The sequence below is a fragment of the Notolabrus celidotus genome, chromosome 8, assembly GCF_009762535.1.
Source record: "Notolabrus celidotus isolate fNotCel1 chromosome 8, fNotCel1.pri, whole genome shotgun sequence".
Classification (NCBI taxonomy): Eukaryota; Metazoa; Chordata; class Actinopteri; order Labriformes; family Labridae; genus Notolabrus; species Notolabrus celidotus.
Window position 1 is genome coordinate 23,923,690 of NC_048279.1, and position 25,457 is coordinate 23,949,146.

At 39.4% G+C, this 25,457-nt stretch overlaps 1 protein-coding gene across 1 annotated transcript; it reads right to left on the minus strand.

The window, feature by feature from the left end:
* Positions 1–537: 537 nt before the first annotated feature.
* Positions 538–23,924, minus strand: xpnpep2 (X-prolyl aminopeptidase (aminopeptidase P) 2, membrane-bound). The gene is made up of 22 exons (XM_034690770.1): positions 23,862–23,924; positions 20,150–20,201; positions 19,454–19,515; positions 18,973–19,083; positions 18,700–18,763; positions 17,877–17,981; positions 14,915–15,001; positions 14,605–14,748; positions 13,159–13,260; positions 12,127–12,208; positions 11,747–11,948; positions 9,056–9,145; positions 8,194–8,303; positions 7,115–7,192; positions 5,361–5,432; positions 5,218–5,278; positions 4,928–4,997; positions 4,612–4,716; positions 3,922–3,981; positions 3,706–3,782; positions 3,496–3,585; positions 538–1,413 (listed from the first exon to the last, which is right to left on the minus strand). Exons 2-22 carry the CDS (start codon positions 20,199–20,201, stop codon positions 1,213–1,215), a joined length of 2,025 nt encoding a protein of 674 aa, XP_034546661.1. The 5' UTR covers positions 23,862–23,924; the 3' UTR covers positions 538–1,212.
* Between the last annotated feature and the right edge of the window lie 1,533 nt (positions 23,925–25,457).

A 25,457-nucleotide genomic window follows, 5' to 3' on the forward strand; every position in this document is an offset into this window, starting at 1 on the left:
CACATGATATCCGGTTGATGTAAGACTGAAGATGTCAGTTAACTGCATATCTTGTTATAAAATCACTTTAAGTCTAAGCTTATTTTAGTGTTGCAAGTACATTTACAAAGAGTATGGTCTGGACCTGCTGTCTTTGTGTCCTGAGATAACAATTGTAATGAATTGGCATTAAGAAGATGTCCTACACTGTCCTATGAATTCCTCTACAGCTATACTATAGTGAGCGTTTATAGAAGGAGGGCCTTCTGAGTATAAACTAAACATCTACTGGGGGCCTTAGGGACACATCTGTCCACCAAAACAATTTACCATCTGGTGTATTGATTGATTGTTACATAAAATCAATTTTGATCAAAGCAAGATCAGTAGGTGGTTCTATGTCTGTCAGGTAAACAGTAGGCGTAAAGAGTAAATGATATCTGATGGCGATGGTGTGATCTGTAATCACACATTTTTAAGATATTCATATATTTCTCAATAGTTAGATTTTTTCTCTCTCTCTGAATGTCTAATTTCTTTCTTTCTTTTTTTGATTTTAAAATAGATTTCATATTTTCATATAAATGTTTGTTCAATGCAATATGTCTTTTAATGCTGTTATTAATTTGTTTTTAACTCTGTAAAGCACTATGAATTGATGTATCTATTAATGGTGCTATAAGTAAACTTGCCTTGCAGACTGTTGTAGACTATTTACACCAATGAGACATTTTTGCCTGACAAAAATTGTGCACCAGGGAACCTTGGGGACACTTTTCAATGCATAGAAATCTGACACCTGCTTGGCACCTAAGGGATACTTTTTCCCTTGAAAATTTTAAAGGTCCTGCTTATGTCAGCAGAAAATTTAACAACCATTGGTCAGCCTAGGAGCTGCTCACATCATGTTAAAATGATCAGCTTCATGACTCCTGCACAACTTTGTTTTAAAGAGTTTTACTTTAATAAAATAGAAATTATATCAGCAGGTTATACAAATATCCAATATAACCAAGAAGCGTAAACATCAAAATTCACACAAACAATCATTTGTAACTTTTTACACAACATCAGCCATTTCCCCTCAAAATTAAATCATTAAATAAATCAACAAATACACCCATTCATCTGAAAAAGCCTAAACTGCAGTGCATCTCTCAACCTGGTGTAGCTGCTCGTCAGAGACTGCATAGGGTAAACATTAGTGTGCAAGTGGTAGCAGAGAGCTGAAGTTCAGTTGATGTTGTGGAGCAGAGTGACGGCCAGAGCTATGAGAGTCAGAGAGGAGGAGCAGACAGAGGCAGAGGATCCAGATGCAGAGAAGGGCTCTGTGTTTTTGAGCATCCACTCCTTTTCCTCCTTCAGTTTCTGTTTGTCCAGCTCAGGCCCCACTATCTTACGGATGCTCTCGTAGTAATTATTCAGCCAAAGAAGCTGGAGAAAGACAAAAACACTTTTAGGAGCAGAAGGAGAAAAAACACCAAAAGAAGCTGAAGATATAAAATAATGTTTTATCTTTGTGGTCAAAGATCAAATACGGTGTTCCTCAGGGATTATTTCTTGGGCCACTTTCTCTGGTTATCATTGCTAATCCCACAACAGCAGGAACAGAGATATTGTTACTTTTTTCAGTAAAAGTTCAGCTAAAGAAACATAAAAACCTCATCATAAGTCAAACGCTTTTATACAAAGTCATACTCACACAATGTACTTCAGCATTATTAGCTGATTACACTTAACCACAGTCGTACTAATTAGAGCAAAAGCAGTCCACAGAGGTTTACAACAGGAGCTTAGTCTGTTTTCCATCACTCTGTCAATTAATCATAAATGTCTCAATATCTTAATTTTTTTCTTGAATTGTGCTGTATGAGAATGTAGAGGAGTCTTTTGGGACCTCAGTAAAAGCATTTTCAATAATTTATTCATGGAGCACCAAGGGACCTCCGCCCCAGTCAACAGTCCCTAAATGTTAAATATGACGGCATTCTGAAGAGTAATTTAGCAGAACTAAAATAATTAACCTCACAGAGAAAAATGGCTCCAACGGCTGATAAATTATTACAAATGACATAATGTAAATAAGAAATGAGCATTTTGTTGCAGCTAGTTGATGTGTAAGCTGATTTTAATTATACAGTGCATGCCAGTAAATGAGTCAATGGTATTGTCCCCGACAAAAAAAGGCTCATAAGAAAACTGATGAGACGAGCAAAAATTATATTTGATCATTTAAAGTATTTGGGTTCCAAACAGTTATTTAATGAGATGTTAGAGAATACATGTCTCTCTGGTTGAAAAGCTCAAGATATTACAAACATTACACAGGCCCTTAAAACTAAACACAAGCCAGAAAGACCAGAAATCAGTGGTTGGATATTTTAATACATAATATTTAAAATGTTAAATCTCGGGGCGCTGGTGGCCTAGCGGACTAAGCGCCCCACATACAGAGGCCACAGTCCTCGTCGCAGGGTTGCCGGTTCAATTCTTGGCCGGTCGACCATTTCCTGCATGTCTTCCCCCACTCTCTACTCCCCACATTTCCTGTCTCTCTTCATCTGTCCTATCAAATAAAGGTAAAGAGGCCAAAAAATATAACTTAAAAAAAACCCCCCAAAAAATTTAAATCTCAATCTGAAAAGTATCCAGTCATTCCACATGTGAAGGAAAATGTGTTGAACTAAACTACACACTCTGATAACACTGATTGTCACTGATTGTCTGGTTCTGCCTGAGGTTTCTGCCAGTTAAAAGGAAGTTTTTCCTTGCCACTGTAACTAGCTAAATATTGCATTGTGCAATGCTCATGATGGATTAAGGTGGGGTAAGGCTGAGTCTTATTTTGTCTTAAAGTTGGGTCTCTGTTAATAATTTAACCTACAGTACGGTGTAGACCTCCTATGTTTGTAAAAGCGTCTTGAGATAACGTTTGTTGTGATTTGGCGCTATGCAAACAAAGACTGATTGATTGATTGCGATTGGCTGATCTGGTTGTTATGTTAACTTTTCCCCCTCATGCCTGTTGTAACGTTGTGTTGTGTCTAACCCACAGACAAACTGGAGATGAACTGAGCCGGAGGTTATACAACCAAAGAAACATTTGGTGTGTCCTTCTCTGTGAAGTTATTTTCACTTTTAATTTAATGGAAAAAAACAGTATGAGTTCACACGTGGTTTTGTTTTCTTGAAGACTGTTCTGATCTCTGAACGGCAGAGATGCTTGCATCAGAAGTGTTAAAGGGGATTTTACAAAGACACTTAACACCGAGAATAAGAGACTCAGCCGAGGTCACACTTGATTAAACTCTACCGTGTTTTAAAATTTGAACGGGAAACTTTTTATATCTGTGAGGAAGTAAACTCTCATCAGAGTATGTTACTGAGTATTTGGTTAACATGTTGGGTAAGGACTTTTTAACACCTTCTATTTCCAAGAATACGACAAATGTTTGAGAACTGCTCAGTGTAAAGCATTCTTAAGGATATTGGCTGCAGTACAATCCAAACTGTTACCTGCTCTGAGCTGAGGAGAGAGGTGTCAATCAGCTTTCTGTCATATGGGACATATGACACAGTGTCAAAGGTCAGGTAGTTGTGACCATACTGAAGGAAGAAAAAGCACAAAAACAGTGAGATTGTTTTAAGCATGCATTAAAAGCAGGAAATCACTGAGATGTTTGTATAATATAAATACAGCTGTTTTGAGCAGCAGTCTGTACCTACCTTTGTTTGTACAGGCACGATTACAGCGACATCTTCAATCCGGATCCCAAAGTCATTCTCCTTATAGTACCCAGGTTCTTAAAGAGAGTCATCATCAGTTCGGTGATTTTTAGCCATGAAATGAATCTTTCCTTTAATGTATTCCTTAAAAAATCTGATTGTTTTTATATCTGAAGTTTGTGTCCAATGTTTGTAAGGAAAAAAAAAGTATCTTACCTATAGATGTGAACATGCCTGATCTGAAGGGAATGTTGTTGCCCTGAAAACCAACCGGCCCTGGAAAAAAAAGAAAAACATTTTACTTCATTCTGCAGCAGAACACCTACACTTTCTGTTTTATCTGACATTCACCAACCATTTTTACACATCCATAGCCAGGCGTGTAAAAACAAAACAAAACTTACTGTATTAAGTTTGTAAGATTACTATGCTCTGTTGATTTCTTCAGGCCTATAATGTTATCATACGTTTTGAGTTATCACCTTTAAGCAGTCAAAATCTGTTGTGAAGAAACTAACCTTTTACTTCATTAATTATTTTATCTAGTTATTATTGTTTGCAACTTAATACACATTTTCAGTATCAAACAGTGCTCTCAGCATCTCTTGTTAATGTGTATTTGTTCATGTTTTGAAGTTGTTCCAATGCAAAATAAAAATATGCATGTGCAAAGTAACAGACACATTACAAAGTGCATCATTCCCACTTGGTGTTATATCAACTTTCCTATCATACTTTGATGTCAACTGCTTCTTGTGCATCATGAAATGAATACTGTCTTAAAGTTGGGATGTGTTCAGGTTGAATCAGGATCAAAGATGTGTTTTAGTGATGAGGATGTAAGTATAGAGACCAAAAAGTTTCATTCTGAGTTGTCAACTTTGGGCACTAAAAAGAGGAACATACACTCATGAACTCCAAAGTAGTTCCCAACACCATGACCCGTGCCATGGCCGTAGTTCAGGCCCACCTCCCACAGTGCTCTGCGGCCCAGCATCTCCATATTTACACCTGTTGATTATAAAAACACACAACACAAAGAGTGCTTGGATCAAAGATGCTGCTACTGTGAAACGTTTGTAATTCGTGTGCTCAGAGAGTCCTCACAACACATCGATAAGTAGGAAATGGGGCTCTCTAGTGGTAAAAGTCTGAACTTCAGGGTTGAGGTACTTCAACACACATTTTACTGTTAACATGTGTGACTGTATTTTATTCACACCTCTTGTTCCTGAAGGGAATATGGTTCGAGATATCTCAATGTTTCCCATGAGCACTCGAGTGAAGGCGTCCTGTAAAGAGCAGAGTTTTTGGTTTTATGTTGGGTGAAGCAAAATTAATTTAGAGGCTAATATGAGTCAGAAAAACTCTAATGGGATCCAACTTTCTGCAAGATAGGACGGTAAAGTAATCTATTGTACTCTTGATGATTAGTCATGTCTTATTTTTAGACAGAGCATGCAGAAAAACCCTTAAACATGCACACATTCAATGTAACATGATAAGTGTTACCTTTTGCATAGCTGTCGGGGTTCCCCAGTGAACTGTTCGTGTGATGTCAGTGGTCCCATCTCTGATGGTAGTGAGAGACAGGATGACTCATTTCAAACTAAAGCGCTGTGATGTGAAACCAAGCAGAGTGTGTTTTTACTCACAGATACTGGCCGCCAGAGTCGACCAGGTACATCTCATCAACTGTCAACTTCCGGGTTGTTTCTTTTGCAGGGCTAAACACAGAAAACAGGAAGTGACCACAACTGTTATTTACTCTCTGATGTCTGTTTACTTCACTGCTGACCAATTCACAAAGCACACATCTGAGCTGGAGCATAGGATCTTTATATGGGCTGTAAACAAACACATGTTAAGTCCAGCCAAATTAACTCACTCAGTTCTGATTAAACTTCATCATCACCTGGTAAATCTCTATCTGTTGTCTGTGGTGATATGTTGTCCAGCTTGTAGCATGTGCTTAACATTAACCAGTAATGATTACAAACACAAAGGAAGAGCAGCTATAGCAAAGGAGTCTACAACAGCTGGAGGGATACAGATCCTATGATGGAAAGAACATCAGAAGCATCTAAATGAAACATATCTGATGCTCCAGATAAAAAAAGAGAGACTCTGTGTCCAGAGAAAGGTTACAGTGAAAAAAGGACATTACATGGTTGCAAATAAAAACAGTGATAATCATGGGAGTACTTCGTGGGACTTTCCAACATTTTTACCGTGTGTGTCATGAGCACTTGTGTTTTTGTATTTATGCTCATTGCCAGAAGGGGGAGACTGAAGAAGCTTAATGCCAGTTTAGTAAAGAGCACATGACAAATGAGTGGTGAGCTAGAGAGAGGATAAAGACACCTGATTTGAATAACAGTTAAGTGCAGTTACATGGAAAGGACTCTCACACTTCAAGCTCACTGGACGTTACCTCAACCTGTCTGTGGGCCTCAGACCATATTTCACCCATTTAATTGATGCTGAAAATATAATGAAATCACTCTCAGATAAAAAAAATAGAATTAAAAAAGAGTCATTTCAGCCCAGAGGAGTGATAATGAAAAGGGAAAAGTGTATTGGTTTGGGGACTATCATTACTATGGATTTTTTAAATTCAAATTGATAAGGAGTGGCCTTGTTCTTCATAACAACAGAACATGTTAATGCTTGGTGAAGAATGGAGGTTCATGGCACAGAGGAAGAAGCTGCAATTGTCTTTAAACAGCAATAAAATCTTGTTTGTGGGATCAATTCACTCCAATTCTCTTTAAACTTTCTAAATATAAAAGAATTGGAATGATGACAGCATCTGACTAACCTTTTTTTTTTCGTTTTCAGCAACTATATTTTTTCTTTTCTGTGCACATCAATATAATCACTGTCAGCAATCATCTCTCTCACACTGGATTTATTTGTACCACTGAACACACCAAGGCTATGTTTTTAGCAACATCCCACAACAGACCTGCCATAAAACTAGATCTTCAGAATGATGCTGGTACAGTGTCATAAGATGATTTTAACCTCTTCCACTCATAACCCTAAATGCCTTTTTTGCTCTGTATAACTTGGGTTGCATGTGTACGATCTCATGGGAGACCATAAAAGAGGTTTCTGGCAGGAAGTAAATGTCTGCTGTTGCTAGTTTTAGCCTGGTATTCTCAGGAGAAACATTGTGACAGAGATATCAGTCTAGGAGAACAAAAGACGGGCGGGAAAAGGAGAGTAAGAAATAAGAGATAGTGAGCTCTCTGAAAAACAACTCTCTATAAACGATCAGGAGTGATGTTTGTTATTTATTTGAAAAGAGAGCTGTTATCCTATAAGAACGCTATGTGCTCAGACAAACAGAACAACAGGAATAAGCCTGCATGATAGGATTTACAAAGAAGAGGAATAATCTTACCTGTAATGAGCCAGGGCAGCATTAGGTCCGCTTGCAGAGATCGTCTCAAAGCTTGGCCCTCTGTTATCCTTCTGTTTGCTGTAATGATGTTTCTATTAACTGTGAAAGCAACTTTGAATGGAGTCTGTTTATAATACAGTTTTTCTCAGTCGATTTGGTACATTTCTCAGATCAGAATTGAAATTCTCAAAACTACTTGTTCAATCTTCACATCATTGCGTCACTTGTGCACATCAAAAAAGCAGTTTCTCATTTTTTCTAACAGGTTGCAAATGCTTTGGTAGATCCATGAAAATGATTATGAACAATTCTCTGCTGTTTCCTACATTATCAAGTGCTTATGTCATGTTGATCCAAATGTATTATAATGGGTCTCTGTTGAATAGTCTCACCCTCCACAACATTTAGATATTAGTTCATCGCATAAGTCTTCACAAATGGTTGAACATGTTGTCAGAATATGTCAGTCATATTTCTGTACATTTCCATCAGACTTTTTTTCTAAATCTGTCCTGAATTGGTAAATTGCTCCCAGGTGAATCTTGACTTTCTCTAACGAAGGGAAATGTGTGAAGCATTAGATCAACAAACGATCAACCAGTTTTTACAACACAATGTTACAATGTCTGACAATGGAAGGACAAGGAATTGGACTGGGTAAACAGCCAGAGAGAAGAAGAAGCGGCAGAGGACATATGTGCGTTCCTGATGCGATAAGAGCCACAATACACTAAGGTGTAACTTACAATTTACAATAACTGTCATCAAATCTTTAGCCATAGTTTACATCAGAACGTCCCTCCAGATTACACTGTTATATTGACAACATGACAAAGCAATTTGACTGTCTTATCCGTACACAATGAAAAGGATTTGTCATTCTGATGGCACTGACATGTTCATTGACACAGGTATTTACTTTTTTACTTTTTACTGTTTTTCAAATGTCGAGGATGATTTGAGAAATGTACCATAGCGACTGAGAAAAACTGTAATTTCTTTTCTAAACTGGAGTCATTTTCTGGCTCATTGGCACAGACTTTCGCTCCATCAAATACTGCATCTCATTGAGCTCTCACCTGCGACACAGATTGACGTATTCTGCAGCTGTCAGCTCGGTCTCCTTCCCCTGTGGCACAGCCTTCTCCAGCCACATCAGCAGCTGGATGACTGCAACTGCATCCCTCACCTGCACACAGAACCACAAAGACACACTGACCCGGAGAGTCTCTGCATTGATCACCCAACAACACGAGAACTGCGGGGGCTGGTATCTTACATTGTAATATAGTGATGCTGCTCAGATGTGTGTAAACAGTGTAATAAATGTAACAGCGTGTGTTCACTGAGGTGTTCAAACTCTCATTGAAAACAATTCATAAATGCCCCCCACCCCAGTCTGACAGTGAGGACTGATGAATGAATTCCTGGAATCACATCAATAGTTTGATGATTAATAGATAGATAGATAGATAGATAGATAGATAGATAGATAGATAGATAGATAGATAGATAGATTGATTGATTGATTGATTGATTGATTGATTGATTGATTGATAGGTAGGTAGGTAGGTAGGTAGATAGATAGATAGATAGATAGATAGATAGATAGATAGATAGATAGATAGATAGATAGATAGATAGATAGATAGATAGATAGATTGATTGATTGATTGATTGATTGATTGATTGATAGATAGATAGATAGATAGATAGATAGATAGATAGATAGATAGATAGATAGATAGATAGATAGATAGATAGATTGATTGATTGATTGATTGATTGATTGATTGATTGATTGATTGATTGATTGATAGATTGACTGATTGATTGATCTTTATTGTCCTTAGCAAGGAAATGTGTTGTCACAGTCTGTACAAGAATAAATACATAAAACAATAATAATAGACATTATTCGTGTGCATGTCATGTACATACGTGAGCGTCCCTCAAGATACGCTGCTCAGTTTCATCTTTCACAGCTTTAGTCGTCAGCACAGGAGAGTAGGAGCTTGTCATTAGTTTTTCCTAAATGATGCAAATGCAGTGATAGTTAATACAATATAAGCTTTTTCAATCCAAGTATTCCTTGAGGGAGCACTGTCCTCTACTTTACCCCGAACAAAAAGGCAAGCCTTTTCCAATATCAAAACATTTTCTGTGAGTGCATGTGCTTCCAAACTCCACAAAGATTATTGACATACTGAGGAATATAGCTCCTGTGCAGTGCGGTGATGGTCCAATATAAAAATAGCCTTGTTTTAGAATCACTGAAACCTGTATAAGTTGAAATGTTCAGCACTTTTTCTCAAGCTACCTACACAAGCAAACCATCAAATGCGTTTTACATGATGGACAGCATGGCCCCGCAATTCAAAATGAGTCATCTGAACTTTTTTTTTTTCAGGAAGGGTGAAAAAATTTATATGAATATCAGAAAAGTACAACATTCAATATTTGTCACAGGTATCAGTAACTAAAGGGTCACAAAACAACACCAAACACAGAGACACAGGAACATTATATGAGGAGAAGAGTCTGTTTAAAAATCTGAGTCCTTCACTATGAGCTACCACTCTCACATTACACGAACCTCTTTGATCCATTGCTTATATAAAAATATTGATTATTGGAGCTGTGAAAACTTGGATTAAGCCCACAACATGTCCAAAATATTAAGCGCACCCAACTAGTCATGACTCACTGGCAACACAGTATGGCTGTGCTGTGCTGTGCTGTTCAGTGTAACTACAGCACAGCCATACTGACAGATTATCGCACTGTACGTGAGGAGAGCAAAATGAAGTCCCTGAAGTCCCATTAGAGCATATTTTTTATCTTCTGTTCACAAGGTAATTTTCTTGTGGGACCAAGATAACAACATGTCTGTGTAGTGGTTGTGTACCTCTCTCCTTTGTAATTTGTAATTGTAGTTTATTTATTATAGGATAGTCCCTTAAGATGCAGCATCTCGTTTTCAAGGGGGTCCCAACAAAACACAAATCAAATTAATACACACAAAACAGCAAATCACAAAAAACACAAATACACAAACACAGACAGCTCTCCCTCACCATTAATCACTCCTGGACCCACCCAGCAACCCCCCATTAAATAAAACCTTGACAATAGACGGCATCAACAAAGAAAAAGGTGTAAATAAAGCACATTAACATACGTCAAAAACAGGAACAGCTGTTATTCCAATCAGATGGGGCTTTGCATTTGAATGACCTGTGACTAATATCTTTATGGATTCTGGGGACAATGAAGAAGGGATGTTGCGTATGTCTGAGGGAATATGAAGATGAATATTGAACCAGGAACTCTTTTGGGTCCAACATGTTGTTTATTCTGACTGTAACAGAAACACATTAGGTCTCCAACAGCTACATTAGTCAGAATAAAAAGCTCCAGAACATGCAACAATAGAGGAAGGATACGCTTAACTAACTGTGGGTTAGTGAGCTACACCATGAAGATTGATGATGAAGCTGTGATCTAGCTACCAATCATAATGTGGTGAGCTGGAATTCCAAATCCATATTATCACATCAGTATTTATTATTAAATTCAGAGGTTCTCTCAAACACATTACATGGATGGACATGACTTTCATTGAGGTAAACTGACTTATTCCACTGTATTTGGCAGAGCTTATTACATATCAACTGGTTCAAAATTCAGCCGCCCGTATCATCACATGCAACGCCTTCATCCATCACATCACACCCATCCTACAACAGCTTCACTGGCTCCCCATCACAGACTGGATCAACTACAAAATACTTCTCCTCACCTTCAAATCCATACACAACCTTGCCCCTCCATATCTCTTTGACCTCCTCCATACTGCCACACCTGTCCGCACCATCAGATCCTCCTCCTCCATCCATCTCACTGTCCCCCCTGCTCGCCTTGTTACCATGGGGAGCAGAGCCTTGAGTAACTCTGCTCCCCAGCTCTGGAACTCTCTCCCACCTGACCTCCGTAATACTGACTCACTCCCACATCTTAAATCCAAACTCAAAACTCATCTGTTTAAACTGGCTTACTCCATCTGACCACAACTCCACTGTCCATTCTCTTAAAACTTTTTAAATTGTATTTTATTTACTGTTTGTTATTTAAACTCTGTTCGTTTTAATGTTGTAAGGTGACCTTGAGTGTCAATAAAGGCGCCTATAAATAAAATGCATTATTATTATTATTATTATTATTATTATCAACACAACATGGGGCGCACTCCTAAAATCTTCCAAACAGAGAACCCTGCCGTATGTTACTGACAAAATACCAGTCCTGGTGTAAAGCTTATACGCATACTTTATAATCAGTATTCACTCAATTAACTGCAGGCAAACACTAGCATTTAATGACAAGTGATGGCAAGTGGGATTTTAACCACTGCTACATTCAGACAAGTTGATATCTTGTGCTGACATGATCATTTTCTTGTGCTCACATAATAATTTTCTCGTGCACACAAGAAAATAACGTGTTCCCGCAAGATAATTGTCACCTAAAGGGACTTCAGGGGCATGTAGAGTGTTGCACTGTGAATGTAAAAATAGTCTGGGACAAAATGATACAGTGCTGTCAACTTAGCTAAATAAAATACCTTCATACCTCTGGTGTAATGAGCTCATACAGTGCATAGTTTGTGTACTCTGTGCCGATCCACACTTTGACATCAGGCTGGGCCACATAGTCCTTCAGAACATCTCTGACAGTGTCGTACTGTTTCAGCTGCACACAGAGCGGCCCTTCACAGGAAGCGTTCAGGTACTTCCTCAGTTCCTCGGAAACTCTGTCCGTGTGTAGAAAGAGCCTGAAGTTGATGTGGTGAAAGGGAAAGTACAAGATATGGGTCACCGAGGAATAGTTGGAGTGCTGTATTTGCTTATATCTCAGTGTTGTCTGTTTCAGCTGCTATGAAAGGGACAAAGAAATAACATTTGAAAGGGCTCTGTATACTAAAACATGTAATCCTTGAAAAATGGACTCACCATATCTGATCCATTGTGAGCAGTGTGTAGGAGTAGAAGAAGGGGTTGTATGGGATGTCGTTGCCACGCAGATTAAACAGCCCTGCAAATCAAAAACATAAACAACCCCTGACAGTAAGCATCATCGTGTACTTTTTTTCACATCATCTGCTTTGTACACCAGTGCCAAGAAATCTGTTAACATCTCAAGCATGTGACTTGTTCTGTGTCCCTGTCATTAAAAAGAAGCCCAATAATTTAGAAATCAGAAGTCTGGCGATGCCTGCAGCTCAGGAGTCCTTAATTTAGAAGAAAGCTACTTTTGAATACAGTATGAGAATCTGTGAAGGGCAAAACTGAAAACCTTGGATACAAAACACAAAATCAAATCAGTTAAAAGAATTGAACTCTGACAATAGCAAAGAATGATGTGTTTCAGAGGATAGAAAGTGTTTCCATAAAATATATTACATCAAAACAAGAATACACTTGCGTAATATTGCGTAAATTCTCATCTTATGCAAAGTTCAGATTTCTGTATTTTGGTCACACTCCTTTAAATCAAACTCAAACTCTTCCTCAGGCAAAATTTATCCTGAAAGCTTGAGATTTTGTTTTGCATAAATGCATTTTGAAGAGTAGTCAGTGCAAACATCTGAGGCACTACAAAATGTTTCATGGTTCAGGCTCTCTTTCCCACTACTTGTGGTAATTAAAGAATTTTAGAAAATGTTGTATCTCTTTCTATTTTTTCACCATCTTTGAGGTAAGTAAGTAAACTTTATTTAGTATAGCACCTTTCACAGAGCATATTCTCAAAGTGCTTCACAGAGTTTCAATATCAACAAGACAAATACAATGTGCAATAAATAAGACAATAATGCAAGCAGACAAAATAACAACAAATTGCATAAGATGTCCAAAAGCCATAACAAATAAGTGTGTCTTAAGGTCTCAGTGGAGACAGCACAGCGCACTTGGGGCAGAAGATTGTTTCACTTCAACACTGCCATTACCATGAATAACTTTATGGACAAAGTGTGTGTTACTTACAGGCTGTTTCGTCTAAAGCTGAAAGCAGAAGAGCTGTCGGTTCATATGGATTGTCCTTCATTTGATTCCTTATGTCCTCCACTTTCACTTGCCAGGACCTTTCTGCAAATACAAACACATTTGACTTTATATTGCATTTTGATCATAAGGTGGCTGATACATGGGAGATGAAAAAACACAACAACTTAGCTCCTTGTAAAGATAGAGCGGAAATGTGAGCTGTCACCAATGTATGCATCCAGCAGACATGGAACAATGTAAAAAATTAATTCTGAAAATGGGCTTGATAAAACATATTTCCAGAGAGTCAAGATTTTTATTAATGATCCACAAATAACTGAGTGAAAATAAGCCTTCGTAACTTAAAAAATATCCTGGTTCAAAAGGAGCATTTCCAAATAATTTTGGTGGCAGCATTTTGATTCACATTGCCTGGTGTCACAAACATCAATGGTGCACAATGCAAGTGACAATCAGGGAAGTGCTGAAGCCGACTTAGCAGAAGTATTAAACTCAAAAGTGTGTCAGAAACAAAACTCTGCTATCCATATCACCACATTATAAAGTGAACATCATTTACTGATATGCCCCTGTCTGCATGGCATTCAAGCATTGAGCCCCAGCTCAATGCTTGAATGCCATGCAGACTGCATTTTAGTTTAGCTAGTGTCCTATTATTACTGAACAAAACTTCCCCTGCTGACACACAACAATAGCAGTCGAAAAAAATAGTCCTTCTCTGAATTTCAGTGACTGAAATTAAACAACTTTTATCAAACCCAACAACCACTGCCTTCTATTATGTTCAACACACCGTGCTTATGTCGGGTGTAATTGACAGAATTGCTGCCATTATGATGTTTCTCTGAGCACCTGTTATCAGAAATGTTGAAAAAAACTCAAGTAACAGTACTTCAAGTTAAGATGTGAACTCATTTACAGTACCTTATAAATGCTAACTATTATGTGTATTTGACCTCTTATTATATAGTCCTTACACATCAGGTAATACAAAGTGTATAGTACTCAGTGGATTAGGTTTTCAGTGGTTGTAAAAAAACTGTACAAGACGGCCTTTTTCAGAGTGTAATGATATGTATACTGACACACAGAAACACTCACTCAGACCATGAGATTTATGATACGCTCCATTATTTCCATTAGTCTATTTTAGGGCCCATAAAGACTAATAATACAGCCCATGATCGTCCAGACAGCTTCCTCTTCTGGAGACTTTTCCATCTTCTAAACATGATCTGTATTTGATCTGTCATAAAAACATATACAGGCTGTTTATGGCTGTGTTTGTGGAGCTGCCTATCACCCTGTGTTTGCAGGTATTTATCAGCACACTGATAAAGAGTTAAAGGGCACTTAACAGGCAGACCAGCAGACTGCATGGTGTGTGTGTACAGTAGAGACATAAACAAATTTAAAGAAACCTACGTATGACTCTGTCAGGCAGGCGCGTGATGTCGTCAGGAGGGATGGACGGCCTACTCGTCCACACTTTGTCCACCAGATTGGCAGGAATGGACTTTAGGCTGCGATTGCTTGAGTCCAGATTCATGTTGTAGTTCTCCTGCGTCTCTAATGGAGGGAATTGCGGATGATTACACACACAGAAGCAGATCAATCTCATGCAAACAGTCTGTGTGGCGTCTGGAGACTCCATCAATAATTTTCCATCTAATTGAGCAAGTGTTTTATTGATGTTAACCCAGACTGACAGACGGGATAGAGAGGAGAGACTTACGGAGGGAGAAGAGGAAGGGGTCAAAGCCGATCTCGCCTCCTGATGGAACCTCAGAGATGAGCCACTCCGCTATACTCATGATGGACACTGGAGAACATCACACATGACAGACTAAAGTGAAGTTATTATTGACCTCAGAGCATCTGACAGAATAAATCCACCTGCTTAACTCTGAGTTATCTGTTTATAACACTACAATATTCAAAATGTTTGTTTCTTGACAATAAAATTAGTTTAAAATTAAATGAGACAAACAGATTCAAAGCAAAATGTGGAATTAGAAGATCCACTTTAATATAGTAAAACTGCTTCACCAAATGTAACTTTGAATGTAACAAAAATAACCACTGGTCAACTTGATCAAAATGTGAGTTTAAAGGGGCAGTTAGCAACATTTTATACTTCCAGGTGATAAAATTACAATGATATTAAACACTAAAGCTGTCAAAGATCACACTCTGGTCTCTATGATAGTTTACTTTGAACCTTTGTATGAGTGACCCAAGTTTCAAGTGAGTGTTTTTATTTTCAACCCCTCAAAATATTGTATAACTAAGCAATAGAAGCGGAATCTATTGAGTAGTCAGATATGTCATGTAATCACAGTTATGTTACAGTCTAATGCGCTGAAAGAGTAACCACTATTATTCGTGTACTGCTCCTGATATTCTAATCTGCTACCATGTCTCTGGCACTTTGTATGGAACACATATAATCCCATCTTCGACACTAACCTTTAAAGACTACTCGCAGATATTCACTCCAATATAGTTTTAATCTTTAAGAGCTGGTTGATAATTATCTAAAACAATAGGGCACTGCTTCTTTTTTTAGTTATGTTTTGGGCATATTTTATCTTTATGGATTGAACAGCTGAAGAGAGACAGGAAATGTGGGGAGTGGAGAGTGGGGCAGGACATGCAGCAAATAGTTTTGGCCAGGAGTCAAACCAATGACCGCTGCGACAAAGCCTCTGTTCATGGGACACACACCTACCCCCCTAGGCAAACTTCTTTTTAAGATAGGAGGCCATGAGTATACTTTCACAGAATGCTGTTCTTCCCTCTGAAATAAACCTAATTTGCATAACTTTATATGAGAGTCAATTTCGGAACCCATCAGCAGTCATTTTCTGTTATCTTCTGACCATGTTAGCAGATATATACCTCTGGCAACAGATGCCAACTGCTCAGTAATTGTGTTGCAAGCCAGCGGCTACGAAAAACAACTTCCAGCCAAGACTTTCTTTCCCGTGCTGCCTTCAGGTCTACAACGTAAATGCTGTCATTTCTTGGTTCATTAAATCCTCCAGGATAACAACCATTCATCTGTTTCAAGTTTATGACAGGCCACACATATGATTCACTCTTGCTTACTTTAGAGGTAGACCCCAGAGAGAGGCCTGTTTTCTTAGGAATTACTAAACATTTATGGGTCTTAAGTTTGCCGAAATAATGACGTCATGATTAAATAAGAACTTTGTCAGATCTGTGTTATAAATACTTGTTCTATGAACAGAGATGGGATCCAACGTTTCTGATGCATTTCAGGGAGTCGTGAATGCAGCTGATCGGCTTTTGCGACACAGTGTCAACCACATTTGTGTCTCGATGAAATGTTTTAACTTGGACAGATTGTTAGCTGCATAAAGATATCTGTTTATAGAGATAAAATAATCCTTTTCAGATTGAATGTCATCAAAGCTGTGTGAGCCATCTGCTTTGGCTCTCCACAGAGGTTTTTCTGCATACACAAATGCCTGCTGAAACATGATTGGTCAATGTTACTTATAGACGTACTCCAAACAAAAACCAGAACACAAGCAGTCAATCTTCTTGTTGATGGTCTTTTTGGCTTTTTGAGGTCTCTAAGAGACATCAATATTAATCTCAGTCTGTGTCATAACCAGCTTAAATCTCCTCACAGGGGCCTTAACACAGAAAATACAGAAAATAAAATCCAAACTAATTAGACAAACACAAAAATGTAAAAATGGAGTGTTTGGAAACCACTGTTAGTGAAATGAAACTCAATTAAGAGGAAAAAGCTCTCATGAACATTTCTGCACTCAGCAAGCTAACCTTGCTCTCCCTCATAAACTTGCAGCATCTGTCATCTTGCAATATCCTGCCGTTTAATCAGCACCTTGACATGATGCACCTGTCAGCTGGAGGAATAACTTGGCAGAGAAAACATGCCAACAAACACCTGTTTTACATGAGCCAAACTTCAGAAAAAACAGCCTGTGGTGTGCATAGAAAGAGTCTTGAATTTGAAGTAGATATACTGCTGTTGCCTCTATATTTTGTTATTTGTTATAGATACAGTTTTAAGCTACATACTACATATACTGATGTAATTTTATATATACATAGATATACAGTTAAAACAAGTAGAAGTTTAAAAGCTGATGAATTTGCCTCATTCCGCGACAGCAACAACTATGTTGTGACACCCAGCGTCTGTTTAATCTTTATTTTCTGTGTTTGCAGCAGGTTTCTTTTTGCATTGTTGAGTCGTACTTCAAGTTAAAGTGGGTTGAATTTTCTTTGACCTGCTGCAACCTTGACTGATGCAGCAATGAAAGATACCATGTTTTTTAATTTCATGCTTTGCAAACCAGCTTCCAAAGTGGGAGATTAGCATCAGCTAAGTGCTGCAAAAATGTGAAAGAAGCTGCCAAATTTCAGACAATCTTATTGTGCTTCTGGAGGATTTTTCACATTTTTCAATGTTGATTCAACATCCTGTCAGCGTCATGTGTTCAGTGTTTTCAAAAACACAGCATGGAGTGTTTTTACTTCTGTTGTTTGAGGACTATTTTTATCATGTAAATCCTGTAATTGTGGGTGCAGCATGTCAGGATATTTTTGCAATATGACCATCAAATCCACAAACATTTCCCTGGCATCTGTTTGTCCTGTGTTGTCAAAACATGTAGTCCCTATGTTATCCCCCCTACCATCTTTTTCCAGCTCCCAGTTGCAGTCCAGCTGTCTCTCAGCTTGGACCCAGTATCGGCTGTCTGTCCATAGAGCTGCCTTGGTCGGGGTAACTATGGCAGTTCCTAGGTAAAAGCAGGAGAGCAGCTGTGTTAGAGAGAAGGTAACAGTGTTTTACAAATGTCTATAAATGTCAGATCTGACTCAGAACAAAGCATGATGGGATGGATAATCTTGTGAAATATGTGTATGTGGAGAGAAACAGGAAGGTTGAGAAACACTGAGGACAAAGTGGTGACTATAATCAGGACTGACATTATCGTTCTACTGTTGCATCCTCACATAAGATTCTTATGAAGCCGCAGCTGAATCTAAATTTTGCATGGCTGATTTAAAAGGTGGCCCCAAACTGTGGCTCTCTGCATGGTGTAAATTGAGTCTGGTGTGAACAGCACTTCACTGAGTTATCATTCATTTACCTCCCTGTTTTTCAGGAATATAGGAACAGGAATATTATGAATTAATCTATTTATCGTAATTGGATAAATAATCGACATCCTCATTTACTGGTGAAGTCACCCGACAGAGGATAACGCTGATGGATGATAGGGTGCAATGATGCAGCGGGTGGAAGCAATGAAACTAAGTGAGCGAGGAGGAGAAGGCTGTATAGTGAGGATGTGGGATGAAAGTAAAAGGAGCTGCATGATCGCGGCACTCAGATGTAGGGAGTTGAGTCATGGGGAGGAGGAAGAGGAGGAGGAGGATGAGGAGGAAGATGATGAGGAGGAGAAGGAGGAGGGGGGAGTGTGAAGGAGATGAGGAGGAAGAAAAGGATTGTACCTGCGGAGCCTGTAAAGCCGGTCATGAAGGCCATCCTGGCATCACGCGGTGCGATATACTCACTCTGAGGGAGAAAAGAGAGGGTAAGCATCCCTTCCTGGCTCTTATACAGCCCCCCCCCCCCCCCCCCCCCCCCCCCCCCCACACACACACACACACACACACACACACACACACACACACACACACACAGACACGCACGCACGCACACACACACAAATCACACACGGTTTAAACCCAGAAGAAATAAAGTATAATGGACAGCAGATGTACCAGGTGGGCATCGGTGCCAGGGATAATGTAGGCAGAGATATTCAGGGGACGCATTCGCTCTCGTAACTCCTGCAGCTGGAGAGTAGTATTTACTGCTGTGGTGGGGAGGTACTGAAACACAAACACACACACACACACACACACACACACACACACACACACACACAAACGCACACCGAATACAGAAAAAAAGGAGAGAGAGAGAGAGACAGAGTGTTAAAAGTCTTGAGATTTAATTAAAACCTGAAGAACTGCTTATTCATCCCTTTCTTTATCTCCCTCTGTAATCATTAACCGCAGAGCATGGGCGGTAATCATTAACTGTAATTGTATATAACTTATGCGGCTTGTGTAAGTTTAGGATATTACCCCGTGAAGTCTTTGAGGTCAGCGATATGACTTCACCTTTTCTAAAATAAAAAATGAACCCTGTTGACGACCGTTAACATCAAAGCTCTTATAGTCTCATGTTTCCACTCACCGGTGGGGACAAGGAGCAGTTCCTCTCAGATTTCTCGTATACAACAGCAGCAACAGTGTCTCCTGAAATTAGAAGCACTCAGTGAAACACAGATATTGGAAAGTGACACCAGAGCTGAGGTATGCAAGCACATGTACAGATTAAAAGAAGAGACACTCTTTTGTTAGGAACATAACATGTGAATCACGTTTTGGATACTGACTCTGTGAGGATCAATGCAAATTACAGCTCAGGATTGTTAAGGGCAAACACGTCTGGCCAATCATAGTAAAGGGCAGCAGATAAGTTTAAAGAGAAAACAAGGTAGCAGTGCAAAAAGGAAATCAATGACTTTAAACACAGCTCCTCAAACAAGAGTAACACAATCAGTGAATACATTGCAAATGCTCAGGATGAATTGGAAGAAAATGAAGCATAAGAAAGAGATCAGCTGTCTGCTGTCTTGAGAAGAAAAAATTATGCAAAGAAAATACAAAAAAAGATGCAGAAAGAGCAGCTGGTAATTTCTCAAGAGTCCATCAAACTGACTGCAGCTATTCAAACACATCACCTGATTTTATATTTAGAACACTTCACAGCTGCTGTCATCGTAATCAAAAAGAAAGATCCATTAAGATCACAGCTCAATAAAGTCCTCTCATAGATCACACAGACTTCACTGAGTAGACAGATACAGGATAAAGAGGAACTTCTTACCTGTTAGAGCTGCTGCCACAGACAGAGCCAAGAGCCAGACACAGGACTGCATCTTGGCATGGAAAGATCCAAACACAGAGTGGCTACAAATCAGGTGCTCTGATGTGTGTGTGTGCAGCAAATGTAAGAAAGTGTGTGTGTGGGTGTCTAGTGAGAAATTGCGTGTGGGTGTCTGCTCGTAAATGCATGACTGTCCTCCCTCTCTCTCCTTCCCTCTCTCTCTCTCTCTCTCTCTCTCTCTCTCTCTCTCTTTTCTCCTCTGCCACTGCTCACTATCTCCTCTCCCTGCAGACCTTTGATAGGAATCATGTGCAGAGGCTTTCAGAGGAACTTTCGGTTCTAAGGAGCGTTTGTTATTTGCTTCTTGCCCTTAAACACAATGAGCCAAATCACAATGATAACTCATCATCCTGTGCATCTCACATTTGTTCAGTGTTTCTTTTTAAACTGTGTCAAGATGCAGCTTGAGAACTGAGGGTTAGGGTTTCCCACAAAGACGCAGGGTTATCTAGCATTTGTGAATTTAAATAAAAAGTCAGGTTTTATCTTCACTTGCACTAAGATGTAAATCCTGCATGAAAGCAGCAGTGTTATACTGAACACCAAGGATAGGTCTGTTTCTATACACTGAATGTACTAATGTAGATTTTTAGATTTTTGAATATTTATACTTGTGCACATGAATGTACTTTGAGTGTCTGCAGATCAACTGGTTGTGGGTAACCCTTGCAATCCTGCAAGTATCTCCATAATAAAGGTCTGTGCCTTCAGTATTTTTAAATCCCTGTATTCGAGCCAAATGAATAATCCCACTTTGCTAAAAGAAGGAGGAGAGAGGAGGGAAGAGAGTGCATAACCAGGAGATTTATTATAGCAGTGATGTATTAATAATTGTTGAGCTCTTGTCAGTGTGAAAGCCATGCAGTAAAAATTCAGTTTTTAAATCTGTTAGGCTTTAATGTCGAACATAACATACATCAGAGAAGCTCACGTTTAAGACATCATTACAGCTAACCACAAAAATACAAAAGATATTGAGTCTTATATCTGGCTCTACTTCTTGAGTGATTCCCTAAAACATTTGTAAAAAAAAGTGCAAAAGTTGCATTGTTTTACAGCGATAGTGTGCATGAGCATTTCTTGGCAATCTGTGGTGACTTCCTGAAGTCTTGCCATCACATTGAGGTTGCTGATATTCCAGGAGGTCACGTTGAACCGACGCATCGCAGGCCATCTGTTTCCTTTTGCTTCCAGTCTTTTTGCTAAGCTGCACTACCACAGAGAGCTGGCTGTACCTTCATATCTATCATACTGACGAAGGAGTAATAATTAATATAAATCAAAGTCAGTTGAATAGTGGGCTGATTCATTTCATTGTCTTTATCATTATTTGTCTTTCATTTGCATTCTTTGTTAGGACACATGAATAAGGACCCAGACACAGAGCATAGAGTCAGAGGTGCTGGAGTTGTAATGAGGTTTATTGCAGAGACAGGGGGATGGAGATCGATGGATGAATACCAGAGGTATGCAAAGGGCAGGGGAACATGGCTGACTGTCACGCACAGCCGGCTGCCTCGTGAACATAATTGCACACAGACTTGACTATGCAGTACGAGTCTTGCTGGAGGATACCCCTAGAGGGCACACCAGAGAGCTCAGGTTGTATGTAACTCAGGTTTGCAGGATGTAAACAAGAGACGTGGAAGAACTTTCAGAGGTCACTGTTATGTTAACTCTGGGTGACAAATTCCTGAACAAGCTCAGAGGACTGTTGACTGTTGGACAGATCACACCGTCTGCACCGATCCCACTCACGTTTTTCCAACATTTTCCTCAATGCTCGTGCGTAACAGTCACATACTTGTGTCCATTTAGTTTTGCAGGGTCCTAAGTCGACCCTTAAATCAAACTTATCTCACTCCAGCTATTTTGACAGTGTCAAAGACACATCCTACAGATGTGGATAATTGTGGAATTTGTCTGTCAGGTCGTCTTCTTCTGCCATTGTTGTCCCTGCTGCTGTGTTGACTGTCACATCCTCTCTACCTCTACACCGCCCCTACCTTACATATGCTTCCTACATCTTGCATCCACGTCACATCAATTTTTGTGGATGCACCAATCAGATGCAAGGAACACGTGGCAGCCATCACGCCCACATATATGCAGGTATCTAAAAGCTAAGTACATCTCCATTCTGAGGCACAAACAAAAACAGGATGAGAAATCACGGCCAAACAACATGGAGCAACATACTTCTTTAGAACCACCATCAATGAAAAAAAAGGGCTGAGACATGGTTTACACCAGTAGTTGAACAAAGATCTGACAATGGATGGATGGAGAGCTGAGGTAGATATAGTGTTGAGTTGAAAATAAGATGAAGTCATTGGGGATGCCATGACCACACAAACAGACACATTTTGTATTTCCTCTAAGTGGTCCGGTTTGGTTTTGTACAGTTTATTTTGATTTGATACTGTTAACCCTGATCTTACTTGTGTTTCAACAGCCTACTGTACCCATGGGAGCTTCACACAGGAAGCATCTTGGCTGGGTGTCGGCTCCGGAATGGCTTGATTATCATTTTGGCGTGCATGTTAAAGGATCAGACTGTTCACCCTGCTGGAGCGAGCAGCAAGTCTCACATGCTCACGCACCGAAAAATCTAGAGAACAGAAGGCTCGCCTATTTTTTCCACCAGCTGCTTGTGGATCACGGCCAAAGTACACCGTAAAATTACAAGCTGAGTGCTATATTGGCTCCATATCAGCTATATTTTTGTCAGCTGATTGAAATATTTAGTATGAAAGCACATCCGGAATGTTTTCCAAAGTAAATGCCAAATCTGTTTCCTGCGGAGAGAGTCCTCTTGTTATCACACAATGCCCATGTTTTGAAGTTGTGGCCAGGAAATTTAATTGGTAGTATAAGTAACTAGAATAGTGCTTTATTTAAGCTTACGGTGAACTTTAGTTTAAAACAATTTGGTCATGAAATACATGGCTGCAGGCAAGCCATGTTAATTATTAAATAATATTAGCTTACAGGACATTTTTCATCTTGTGCAATCTCCCTCTCCCTTTGCATCCATCTCTGTGCCCCTCTCTCTGCTCAGCTGGTGTCTCTGTTAAGAACCAGTTTTCTCAACAAGATTGTTTCCTGAAAAGATGCTGGATACCTGTAGAGCATCTGAAAGTATTCTTTGATACCAAATTAATAAAATGGAATCATACTCTGACAGATCATCAGGTTAGGAAATATATAATCCAGTACGATCTGTCCTCCCGCATCCTCTCACTCAATCAACAAACTGCTGTGAGTCTAGCTTCACCTTTAAGAGTCAGATAGGTACGCTTGGTGCCCCGACAGAAGAGTGCCAAAAAAGTAGAATGGTACTGATCAGTTATTTTGGTACCTTGGTGGCTAAACACAGACAGACAAGGGAAAGAGGGACAGAGAGATAAAGGGGAGCAGTTTATGAAACCTTCCGTTACGCTACTTTTAAAGATAAAGTCTTATTTTAATTTGTATTGTTATTATTATAATCATCATTATCATCAATTTAACTGTTATATCTTTAGTATGATCATTGGGTCAATAAGTGAAAATGCTAACTCTGAACTACCTCTCTGAGCGCACTGTTGTTGCTGGTTCATTAAGATTTATACCCATATATGCAGCTTGTAATAATTGGAATTGCACCTACCTGAAGTGAGTGAATCTTTATAAGGAAACACCTTGCTGCTGCTCTGGGATCCACCAGCTTTGATCATGACTTCAAAACCTGGCAGAGCTTCAGACTACAGCACAGTGGAGCTGCAAAAAGACATGAGTGATATAGTGATCACAGAGCTGTCCTCTTTCATTAGGTATGAATTGTAATATCTTAGTAAGTCATAAGGGGGTTTAATATTCAAGAACATCAAAGGAAAGTATAAAAAGGGAAAGGTTTCAGACTTCATCAGGGGTCTCTTGAGCTAAACCTTTTTAATTGAAAACCAGAAGTTACCGTTCCTGTGGTTATCTTTTGATTAGATCTATGGAGAAAATAACATCTCACCAGCAAGAACCACCACATCAACGGGTTAGCCATTTTACAGTTGCTTAATTAATACTGGAAATGATGATGTAAACCTAATTTGGGAAGCAGTGCAGGATGCAAAGGTGAAAAAGTAGGAAAAGTTTAGTTTCGGATTTATGGGAATGCCTGGAAAATGCTGGCAGCTCTTGACCATAGATTGTATAAAATATGGATGTAGTATCCGTGACGTCACCCATCTGTTTCTGAAGCGCTGTTTTGAGCATAGACTGTAAAAAATATGGACGTAGGATCCGTGACGTCACCCATCTGTTTCTGAAGAGCTGTTTTGAGACCAATCGGCTGCGGTAGCCATATTGCTTCTGTCGAGCCAGTGTGACATAAAGAGGCGGGCTTTGAGCCTCCTAGCCAACAGCTGCAGTGTTCCTGCAGGCAGCTGTGCCTCTCATTGGAAGACTAGTAATCTCAATATCTTCTAAATTACCGAATTAGAAAAAAATTCACCCCCCTCACAGTGAGAGGACATCGAGAAATTAGCTATTCAGACTACACTCATCTTTTGTACCAGGCTGTAAACATGTTTATTAATGCTGCAAAGATCGTCTTTTCCCCATTCATGTGTATGTGACTTCCGGTACTTCCGGAGCCAGCCTCAAGCGGATCCTCGATGAACTGCAGCTTCTAACACTTCCGCATTGGATTCATATTTTTAGACTGGAGGTTGCCGCTTGGTTTTGAGGCCAATCGTCAGCGGGAAGCATATTGCTGCTGTCGAGCGAGTGTGACGTAAAAAGGCGGGCTTTGAGCCTCCTAGCCAACAGCTACAGTGTTCCCGCAGTCAGCTGTGCCTCTGATTGGTAGAAGAAGACTGGTAATCTCAATATCTTCAAAATTGCCGTGTTAGAAAAAAAATCACCCCCCTCACAGTGTGTGCCGATCGAGAAATGAGCTACCCAGACTACACTCGTCTTTTGTACCAGGCTGTAAACATGTTTATTTCTGCTGTAAAGATCAGCTTTTTCCCATTCATGTGTATGTGACTTTCGGTACTTCCGGAGCCAGCCTCAAACAGATCCTCGATGAACTGAAGTTTTTCATTACTGTTGCTTATTCATAACCCTGAATTCATTTGTGCTTTTATTTTAATAAGATAATACTGCATGCATAATTCTGACATGAATCAATTCATGTGTGCCCTGAAAACAGAGCCTGCTTTGTTTCTGCTCACAACAGTATTTTTAGAAATGAAGTGACCCAGATATT

Bases quoted from the DNA above. Each gene is read 5' to 3' on its own strand.
- xpnpep2 (XM_034690770.1), bottom strand. From the start codon at position 20,201: ATGCAGTCCTGTGTCTGGCTCTTGGCTCTGTCTGTGGCAGCAGCTCTA. The intron at 5,433-7,114 runs GTAAGATTATTC...TTCTGTGTTTAG, and splicing joins GCTGCCCTGGCTCATTACAG to CCCTGCAAAAGAAACAACCC. The intron at 4,998-5,217 runs GTAACACTTATC...TGCTCTTTACAG, and splicing joins CCCCGACAGCTATGCAAAAG to GACGCCTTCACTCGAGTGCT.